The sequence below is a fragment of the Arachis duranensis genome, chromosome 4 (genome assembly GCF_000817695.3).
Source record: "Arachis duranensis cultivar V14167 chromosome 4, aradu.V14167.gnm2.J7QH, whole genome shotgun sequence".
Taxonomy (NCBI): Eukaryota; Viridiplantae; Streptophyta; class Magnoliopsida; order Fabales; family Fabaceae; genus Arachis; species Arachis duranensis.
The window spans coordinates 24,785,366-24,796,922 of NC_029775.3; the positions used below are offsets into that span (position 1 = coordinate 24,785,366).

The 11,557-nt window shown below is 36.6% G+C and overlaps 1 protein-coding gene across 1 annotated transcript; it reads left to right on the forward strand.

The window, feature by feature from the left end:
• Window positions 1–8,322: 8,322 nt before the first annotated feature.
• On the forward strand, window positions 8,323–9,040 carry LOC107483814 (proline-rich receptor-like protein kinase PERK2). The gene has a single exon (XM_016104432.3). The coding sequence runs from the start codon at window positions 8,416–8,418 to the stop codon at window positions 8,845–8,847; it is 432 nt and encodes a 143-aa protein (XP_015959918.1). The 5' UTR covers window positions 8,323–8,415; the 3' UTR covers window positions 8,848–9,040.
• The last annotated feature ends 2,517 nt before the right edge of the window (window positions 9,041–11,557 follow it).

Consider the following 11,557-nt stretch of genomic DNA (forward strand, 5'->3'; position numbering starts at 1 on the left):
TTTTTCAAAGTTCAAATTACAGACGAAAAATTCGTCTGAAAATTTTTCTGTAATTACAGAGGAAAAATCCGTCTTAAAATTTGTCTGTAATTACAGACAAAAAATCCGTCTTAAAATCTGCCTGTAATTACAGATGGAAAATCTGTCTGAAAATCTGTCTGTAATTACAGACGGAAAATTCGTCTGTAAGTTTGTCGCCTTCAGGAAATGGAGGGAGAATTTACAGAGGGAAAATCCGTCGGTAACTAGTAAAAATCCGTCGGTAATTTTTCGACGGAAAAAAAATCCGTCGGTAAATAATTTCTGACGGGGCTTTTACAGAGGGACAAAATCCGTCGGTAACCAAAAATCTGTCTGTAATAAAGACTAAATCTGTCTGTAAATCTGTCTGTATTTATCCATTTTCTAGTTGTGAGACTCCTCCAAAGACTCCTCAGTTGAATGGCTTGGCTGAAAGGATGAACAGAATATTGGTTGAAAGAGTTACGTGCTTATTGTCACAATCTGGATTGGCAAAATCCTTTTGGGGTGAAGCTTTGAGCACTGTTGTTCATGTCTTGAATCGGACACCATGTGTTCCCTTGCAATTTGAAGTGCCAAAGAAGGTATGGTCAGGTAATGATGTTTCTTATGATCATTTAAGAGTCTTTGGATGTAAAGCTTTTGTTCATATTCCCAAAGATGAGAGATCTAAGCTTGATGTAAAGACTAGGTAGTGTATTTTTATTGGCTATGGCATGGATGAGTTTGGTTACAAGTTTTATGATCCTGTTAACAAGAAGGTGATTCGGAGTAGAGATGTTGTCTTTGTTGAAGACCAAACATTGAAGGATGTTGATCATGCAGAGAAGCCAATGGTTCAACCTAGTGATGATTTTTCTGACTTGAATATTACTCCCTCTATGCCTATGGTAGAAGATGGTAGAGTTAAAGCTCAAAATAATGAGCATGATACAGGTGTAGGTGAAGATGGATAAGTTGATCCGATACTTGATGAAGTTGGTGATGATGATCAAGATTAAGAACCAACTTTGGAAATTCCTGCAAATGCTCTCAGAAGGTCTACAAGAGAGAGGAAGCCTTCGTCAAGGTATTCTCCACATGAGTTTGTTTTGTTGACTGATGGGGAAGAACCTGAATGCTTTGGAGAGGCTGTTGAAGATGAAAGCAAAGCTCAATGGCTTGAAGCTATGCAAGAAGAAATGAAGTCCTTGCTTGAGAATGATACCTATGAGTTGGTGAAGCTACCGAAGGGTATGCGAGTTTTGAAGAACAAATGGGTATTCAGAATCAAGAATGAAGAACACAATTCTAAGCCTCGGTATAAGGCTAGATTGGTTGTTAGAGGTTTTAGCCAGAGAAAAGGTGTTGATTATGAGGAGATCTTTTCTCCTGTTGTGAGGATGTCATCCATTCGCATTGTGTTTGGATTAGCAGCATCTCTTGATTTGGAGATTGAGCAAATGGATGTGAAGACAGCTTTTCTTCATGGTGATTTAGATAAGGAGATCTACATGGAGCAACCGGAGGGCTTTGTTGTTAAAGGAAAGGAAGATTTTGTGTGAAAGCTTAAGAAGAGTCTTTATGGGTTAAGCAAGCTCCAATACAGTGGTACAAGAAGTTTGAATATGTTATGGGGAAGCATGGTTACCGTAAGACAACTTCAGATCATTGTGTATTTGTGCAAAAATTTTCTGATGATGATTTTATCATTCTTTTACTTTATGTGGATGATATTTTAATTGTGGGCAAGAATGCTATGAGGATTAATGAGTTGAAGAAACGGTTGAGCAAGTTCTTTGCTATGAAGGACTTGGGTCCTGCCAAACAGATTTTGGGCATGACTATTACTCGTCATAGAGATTCCAAGAAGCTTTATTTGTCACAGGAAAAGTACATAAAGAAGGTGCTTCAAAGGTTTGGCATGAATGATGCCAAATGTGTTGCTAGTTCTTTTGCTCCTCATTTTAAGTTGAGTACCAAGCAGTGTCCAACCACTGATGAGGAAAAACAAGCAATGGATGAAATTCCTTATGCCTTAGCTGTTGGAAGCTTAATGTATGCTATGGTGTGTACTAGACCAGACATTGCTCATGCGGTTGGTACAATGATTCGTTTTCTCTCTAATCCAGGTAAAGAACATTGGAATGCTGTTAAATGGATTATGAGATATCTCAAAGGTATAACTAACTTGAGTTTGAGTTTTGGTGGTGAGAAACCTTTGCTAGTTGGCTTTACTGATGCAGACATGGCAAGAGATATTGATTCTCGAAAGTCTACTTCAGGTTATTTGGTCAAGTTTGCAGGGGGAGCTATTTCATGGCAGTCAAGGTTACAGAAGTGTGTTGCACTTTCTACCACAGAGGCAGAGTTTATTGCAGCAACTGAAGCATGTAAAGAGTTGTTGTGGATGAAGAAGTTTCTTGCAGCACTTGGTTTCAAGCAAGACCGTTATGTGTTGTTGTGTGATAGCCAAAGTGCTATTCATCTTGCCAAGAATTCTACTTTTCATCCAAGATCTAAACACATTGATGTTAGGTATCATTGGATACGGGATGTGTTAGATTCCAAGTTGTTGGAACTTGAGAAAGTTCACACTGATGACAATGGTGCTGATATGATGACAAAAGCATTATCAAGAGAAAAGTTTGAAACATGTTGTTTGATCGCCGGAATAGCGAGGGCCTCCACCTAGTCGAGAAGGGGGAGATTTGTTGGGTTTTTTTTCTCTCCTTTGTGAGGCCCAAACCCAACATTTTGGGGGTGTATTCTTGCACCCTAGTGTCACAACCCTAATTCAGTTTTTTGAGATTTTTTGAGAGAGAGAGAATAGCCACCAAATGAGAGAGAAGAGGGAAAAATAGAATTCTCGTTTTTGCCCAAAGCAAGATTAGTAGAGAATTGAGAGAATTAAGAGAATCGAACCTCGAACACTTGAGTGATTAGAGTGTATACACTTCTAGTGGGGGTTCGATACTCGATTCCTTGTTCCCTGCTTTCATGAGCTATTTTCTTTTGCAAGTTTACTTGTACTTTATTTTGTGATTTGAATTAGTGAAATCCAGTTCATATTTGTTCTTGAAAGATTTATTTACTTTTTCACCAAGTAGGTAGAATCATTTTAGCATGTAGTTGCATTCACATTCATAGGTTGCATTACATGAGTCTTGCTTTTCCCTACTCATTTAATTTGTCTCCTTGAGCTTAGCATGAGGACATGCTAATGTTTAAGTGTGGGGAGGTTGATAAACCACTATTTTATGGTTTATATTGCATTTAATTGAGTGGTTTTTATCAAATTCTTGCCCACTTATTCATATGATTTGCATGATTTTACAATTCCTTCCTAGTTTAGTTCTATGGTTGAAAACTTGCTTCCTAGAGATCTTTTAATTACGTATTTTTATTATCCTTTATACCATTCGATACCATGATCTGTGTGTTAAGTTTCAGACTTCATAGGGCAAAAATGGCTTAGAGAATGGAGAGGAAACTTGCAAAAATAGAAGGAACACAAGAAATTAAGGAGACAACCAGCGAACAGCAACGGGCACGCATGGCTAACGCGTGCGCGCGATTTGGACAAAATCACAGCAACGCGTACGCGTGCTTGACGCGTAAGCGTGGATTGGAGTTTGCGCGAATGACGCGAGCGCGTGCCTGACGCCCATGCGTGGAGTGGAAAATCGCTGAATGACGTGTACGCGTGACTGATGCGTACGCGTGACATGCGCGATCTGCAAAAATTACAGAATACGCTGAAGATGAGTTTGGGCCGCGTTTTGACCCGGATTTCGCCCCAGAAACACAGATTAAAGTTAGGGAACATGCAGAGACTCAAGATATCACAACATACATTCATACATAGTTTTAGAATTTAGATGTAGTTTTTAGAGAGAGAGGTTCTCTTCTCTCTCTCAGGATTTAGGATTAGGATTCCTCTTAAAGGAATTAGGATTATTTCTTTTTCATCTCAAGTTCAATGTTCTTTTTATTTATTTTCTCTTTTATTTGTTTATGAATTTTTCCATGTTGGATTTGATATCTTTTATCTAATATAAATTGAGGTATTTCAGACATATGATTTTTATTTAGTTTCTATATTCTTGGTTCTAGTTGATTAATTGGTAACTTTTGAGTTGTCAAACTCATTGTGATTGATAATTTTTATCTTTGTTGATTGATTTAGATTCCTATAACTCTAGTCTTTCCTCATGAGTTGACTAGAACTTTAGGTGTTAAATTGATTTGTCCACTTGACTTACCTTCATAGTTAGAGGTTGACTGAGTAGGAGCAAAAATATAATTCTTATCACCATTGATAAGGATAACTAGGATAGGACTTCCAATTTTCATACTTTGCCAAGAGTTTTTATTAGCTATTGTTTTATTAATTCCTGCAATTTATTTCTCTTGCTCAAACCTTTTTAAAACCCAAAAATAATGTTTTCCATAACCAATAATAAATCATACTTCCCTGCAATTCCTTGAGAAGACGACCCGAGGTTTGAATACTTCGGTTTATAAATTTTATTGGGTTTGTTAGTTGTGACAACCAAAACGTTTGTAAGAAAGAAATTCTTGTCGGTCTAGAAGCTATACTTACAACGCCATTATATTTGTGAAAGTTCTAGATCACGCGAGAGTTTTTTTCTTCAATATACCCACTTGGCCTGAGAAGCAAGGTCCCCGCCATAAAAAAACTCCTCGGTCCCCGGGTAAGTTAAGCATCAATAAAAAAGCCGGCGTCAAAGTTTTTCTCCATGACAATAAGAGCTCCTTCTGGGGAAGACGTCGGCTTCCTCTTTCGAGGGTTTTCATCGATGGTGACCTCCGGGCCCGTCTCTTCCCCCGAGGCCCCGTTCAACGGAGGAATCGGGTTCAAGCTAGTCCCAGTAGCTTCCCACTGGGGAGGGCGGGATTAAACCTCGGGACTGGAAGCAGAAGGAGGATCGATGGGCGGAGTAATGGAGTTGCCCTCGTCATCTCCGGGAATAAATTTAGACATCAAATTGTCAAGGCCAACTTGGTCGGCAGCCATTGACACTGCAATACAAAAACACTAGTTAAAAAAAAAGAGAAAGAACAAGAAAAGACGGGGGCTAACGACCACCCAGTAACTCACAAATATAGGCTTTGCCCATTTTAGGATCCCCCATCAAGAGGTGGGGATTGATGTTGTTCTTCCTGAACACGGCAAATAATACATCGGCAATATTTTTATTTTCTGGGGATACATCACCTTCGTGAACGCATTAGCCCCCGCCCCAAAACTCCAGTAGGTCGGGATGCGACGTTCTCCCTCCAGAGTTAGCCAAAAGGGGTGCCGACCTGCGGTGGGGCCAACCTTGAAATACTTATCTTTAAAGCCATGGTAAGAATCCTCAAACAAGCCAAAGATCCTCTGACCTTGGGCTGATTGAAAGAACATGAACCCCTTCTTGGCTCTTCCCTCCTTTGAAGGATTTTTTAGGACAAAAAGAAATAAGAAAACCTTTACTGAGGCCAGTAACTCTAGATACTCGCAGACTATCTTAAAACAGCGGATAGAGGCCCAGTTGTTAGGATGCAATTGAGACGGCGCCACATCACACCGGTTTAGCAGCGCCGTTTGAAAGGGGGAGAAGGGGATGCAAATCCCCAAATTGGTGAACATAGTTTTGTACATTCAGATTCAATCAGCGATCCGGGGAGTGTGCAGGTTCAGATGACATATCTGTTCCCGGTCATTAGGTACAAACACCTCATAGTTTCCTCTTCGGGACCTCCCCCACATAGATGCTCTGCTTGACGAAACTCCGTGAGTTCCTCCAAGGTTATTTGGGAAGGGGTGTCCTTCACATCCGAGGTCACCCAGGCGTACCGGTCCACAGGTGCTCTCGCGACGAGAACCCTTACAATAGGACGTTGGGCCATACCTACAGTGGGGGCATCACTCAAAGTCAGTCTATGAGGTCGGAAGATCGGGACTAATACCAAAAGCTACAGTCTGCCTATCTACAGTTAAACAAAGGCTAAATCTACAATCAAGCAAAGGCTAAAAGCCTAAAAGCCAAAAATCTGAAATGGTTACCCCCCTTAATGTCTATCTAACATTGGCACAATCCAAACATGTAACCCAAATACACAGTACAGGCACTAAGCAGAACTCAGAAAAACAACATAAACGTGAAATAAAACTAAGAAGCAAGAAAGAAAGAAGAAACTTACCGAAGGATGATGATCGAAAAGAACTGGGAAAAATCTCGAGAAAAGTAGGCAATACAAGAGCGAAGAGCTTCAGAGAATGAGAGGAGGAAATGAGCAAAATGTGGTAATAGTGGGGGAGTTGGAAACTGAAACGCCAAAGGCGAGAGAAAGCTGAAATGGTAACTAACGCATAGAAGCGCGAAAGGCAGGGGCAAGATGGACATTTCACGCAGGGTTTGAATCAATCATTAAGAGCATTAAATGCTCAACGCAAAGAACAAAGTGACAAAGGACGTTCCTTCGAAGCGAGGAACCTCACTCGCGCATAGGGGGCACGCCCCTACCACGATTGGTGGCGAACCGACCAAAAGCGACGAGAGAACCGAAGGCAACAGGACGCGCCACCCACGGTGCTCGTAACCCTAACTGGTGCGTTGGGGGCACTGTTCCGGCCCGGCCCGTCTAATGGAACGCCCCGGCTCGAGCGGCCGACCTAGCGAATTGCTAACAACCAACCCGAGGAGAACGCCCGGACGTTCCCTCCCCTCCAGCAAGGCTCATGACAGCTGGGAGGGGGAAATTTCCTAGAAGGTATGGTTACCCTGTGGGACCGGCCCTAGGACACCGAGTATATAAGGGGAGGGCCCTACCCCTCCTCATGGTACGTCACTATTCTGTCACTTTACTACTATCTGTACGAATTCTGACTTGAGCGTCGGAGTCCTTTTTGCAGGTGATTCCCCCTCTCCAACACCACACCTTGGGAGGTCGCGAGATCTCAGTCTTCCACTCCTCAACACGAACTCAGGAGGTCTATCCATTCGCCAACCAGGTCCAGATTCCCCACATCTTTATTACCATTCCATTCACCCGACCCGTTCATTACCCGGCAAGCGAACAATTTCGTGTTCCAAAATGTACCCAAAATCTGTAATATAAAGCAACATATTCTGATGATTGGATGTTCGGAATATATTTTTGTTGTGATATGAATTTTAGTATTCGAAAGGTATCACATAACATATATAAATAAATATTTGACAATTTACACATTTTAATAAAAGTTATATTTTATTATTTAAATAAAAAATTCAAAGTTAAATAGTGTTATTTATGTTCTATGAATAGTATAATATGAAAACTATTGGAGGAATAATAACTTACACTAATATACATTTAATATGAAAAATTTTAAAATCGAATAAATACTATATATGGGCCAAAATTTTGAAATAAATTAGACTATATTTACAATGAATTTGAATTTTATAAATTTTAAATTTTTATTTTAAAGGATAAAGTATAATCTTTCATTTTTTTAATAATTTTTCGTTTATAATTTTTTTAATTTCACTTATGAAATAAACAGTGAGAAATCACACTTTATCTTCTAAAATAAAATTCAAAACTTAGAGAATTCAAATCTAATTTATAACATCTACACTCGCACTTTTGTGTACGACAAAAGTTTCTTTTTTCATTTTTTTCCGGCACATGTAAAATTACTATGCACAAAGGCATTTTTGTCTACCTTCTCTTTCAAAATTTTCCGGATAAACAAGCATAAAAATTAAAATAAAATAAAATAAAACACAAAAGAAGCGCAAGTATTCAACCATTTTTTAATAATTACAAAATACATATAGCATTGTAATAATAATCATGAAATGGCCGGTGGGGTGGCCATCCCCCCCCCTTTTTGCTCTTCAACTCCATTAGATAAACCAACTCTTGGATCTGTGCAACCCCACTTCTTCCAAACATCCTACAAAGTACAAATTAAATAATTTTTAAATTAAACAAGAAACCAGAAAACACTTTATCCTAGTAATAATATTTTTTTATTATTATTACGTAGAATAAAGCACCAGAAGTTGGTCATCCTACGTTTGAATATTTGTGTTCATCAATAAGAATATCTCTTACAAGTTACATATAGGAAACCAACCACCTCATATCAACATCAATAAAAAACATATATAATAAAAAACGATTTATTCAAAAATAGGAAGGTGAGCTAACAAAAACAATTAGTTCTCCAAACTTGAGTTATGTTGAACAATTGAAATTAAAACATGTTATATGTGCGCATATCACACACTCTCTAGCAATCCCTATATAAGACCATGCACCATCCCTTGGCTTCTCATCCAATGCAATCATAATCCAAAAGCAAATTAAATTAACTTACACATATCTGTATCCCATTCTCAGTTCATTGAAATCATGGCATCATCATCAAGAAGATCCATCATGGCTTCATTCCTTGTTGCTCTCATCACCTTGTCAAGCATGAGCATGAGCCTAGCAGCTCGCCATCTCTTGCAAACAAGTGCAATACCGAATTTGCCCCCTGGCATCAACATTCCAACCTTGCCAAAACCAACAGTAACATTGCCACCTCTGCCCTCAATTCCAACATTGCCCTCAATTCAGGGCAACGTTCCTCCATTGCCCACCATACCATCACTGCCACAGCCATCATCATCGCTACCGAAGCCGGTGACGACTTTGCCTCCTCTTCCTGCTGGCATCCCTACCATCCCAACAACAGTCCCACAGATGAGCCTTCCACCATTGCCAAACATGCCCTCAATCCCGACCACCATTCCCTCCATTCCCTTCTTCTCCCCACCACCTTCACCTTCTGCCCATTAATTCAAATCTTTCATTTCTTGCATGCAATATGGATGGTATTCCTTACGCATGGGGCTATGCATGTGAGAGTATTAGAGTTTTATGATTGATGTTATCATTATTGGTATATCTTTGTTGTTTAATTTGGTGTAAGAAACAGTGTGTTCCTCTTTTTAATTTCATGAGTTTATTATATATTGGTATTGCTTTTGTACTTTTCTCTTATACATCATTAATTATATTTAGATTATGGCTTTATTATCATGAAATAATATATTATGATGATGCTTCTCCTTTCAACTATTCCGATATTCTTTTATGATTGAATATGCCTTCCTATATTTGCTTATGATTTATGTTTCATCATTAAATGTTTGCAATCTATATTCATTGGGTCAATTATTTTAGTGAACATCTAAATTGATTGTATTATCAAGAAATTTTAAATAAACAATTGGAAAAGTCTAGGGACCAGCAATTTTATTGCATTTTGGCCAGCATGTAATCAGTAGAGAAAGGTGAGCCATTGGATGAAATTTCACACCAATCTCACACCATCAAATCATCATTGATGGCTAGTTGATGACTACCAATCACAAATGTTGCTGTCCCCTAACATTGCTCTAAACAATTTAATTTGTTCATTAACAATTTTTTATCATCTAGAAGTCTTTAAAAATTATTCTTGTCAAGTAGAAATTTTCTTAAATTAAGAGACTCCATAAATAATAATTTTATTTTTTTCGAAATACACGAATTCAAACAAGCATTTAATTTTATTGTGCATTCTTAAAAGAAATTTTTTATAAAAAATCTATTAGAGATATAATTATTTATGTATTTTATTTTATTTATTTAAATTTTTAGAGGATGTGGTTTATGACAGAGAATGAGTCGCTAAACAGTTTTTTTTCACTTTTGTCCTACAAATTTATATTAAAAAAAATTAAGTTCAATATGACTTCAAAATATCTTTTGTATATGTATTACCTAGTATGATAGTTGTTTTGATAACGAATAGGGTGAGCCGTGAGCACGCCGGTCGAGTTAGTTCAGAATTTAAAGTGAAATTAGAATCGAACTAATTAAATTATATAATTGAATTATAATTGATTTGGTTTGGTTTTGTTCGAATTTATATTTTTTTGTATGTGTATTCGAATTAAATCACTGATTAAAAACGAAATTGGTTGATTCGGATAATTGGATACCAACAAAACAGAAATTCATAAAAAAATAAATAAATAATGAAATTTTTATTTTAAAAATTTTGTAAGTATAATAAACATGCAACATTAATATAAATAATTCAAATATGTTAAATACTAAATACATTAAAAATTAAACACATTAAAATCCAAATATATTAAACACTAAAGACATTGAAATTCGAACATATTAAAAGATATATATTTTAAATTTTTATTTTTTATTTAATTAATATATGATTGGGTTTATAGGTTAGTTCGGGTTTCACAATCCCAAAAAGAGTTATCGGTTTGGTTCGATTTGGACCCGATTACTCATTAGTTCAAAACCAATTTAATTGATTCGGTTTGGATTCGGACAAATAATCAGGTATTCGCGATCCATGCTCACCCTAGTAAAAAATATTAAATCATGATAAGTTATACTACGTGTACACCAAAATCAGTTACTAAAGTTAGTCACCAGTATAAAATACATGCTGGAATACAAATACACATTAAAAATAAATTAAACCACACATGTATTTATATACAAATATATTGGTAACTAATTTTAGTGACTGATTTTGATATACAAATAGCATTTTTGATTCATGATACATACTGTATGAGAATGTGGCCTGCCCGTTTGAAATTAAAATTTGTTGACAATTGAATTTTTTTAAATACATAAATTTGATAAATTTTAACAAATTAAATACAATTTCGCTACGTTACTAATATTATTTCTGCTCACTTCTGCCAACTCTTATTTATAATTGTATTTAATGAAAGTGTCTTTGTAGATGTGTCTAATAAAAATGTCTTTTTTATAGTTGTGTTTAATAAAAGTGTCTTTATAGATATATTTTCTAGACGTGTCTCTTTATATATATGTTTAAAATATGATAATTAATTACTGTTGACAATAAATTGGCAGATAATATGTTGGTACCCTATACTTTTCCAACACTCATGATAACTCTTGCAAAGATTGTGGTTTGACAATTTAAAATGAAAATTTGTAGATGAACAAATTTGTTAAATGTGTTCGATAAATATTATCCAATATAACACACATGATGATCCTTGTGGATTGTGGCTGAACTCTTTAAATTGAAAATCTATTGATAGCTGTATTTTTGAACACATGAATTTGATCAATGTTAGCAAGTATGTAACATTATCATCCTATATGAAAAGACACACGCGACCTCTTTATGAAGGCACATTATCATGCATTCTCCTTTAAGAAACGCGCAATGCATTGTTTCAATTCTGAGAAAGTCTCCATCCGTCCATCGTCGTGCCTTGGATTAATTTAAGATGTCATTGTAAATTACTTCTTTCGCGCATAATTAAATGGAGTTCCTCTTCTAAAACTCATACATGCATCAATGTTACATCATAAAATGTTATCATAATAGCATGAATTGAATTTCCTTAATTTGTCCATCAAAACCGATCATTAAAATACAAGGATTAAGACTAATTTTTAGAGTTATCCTTTGAAGATACTATTGATTATAGAAAGATGGCAATTT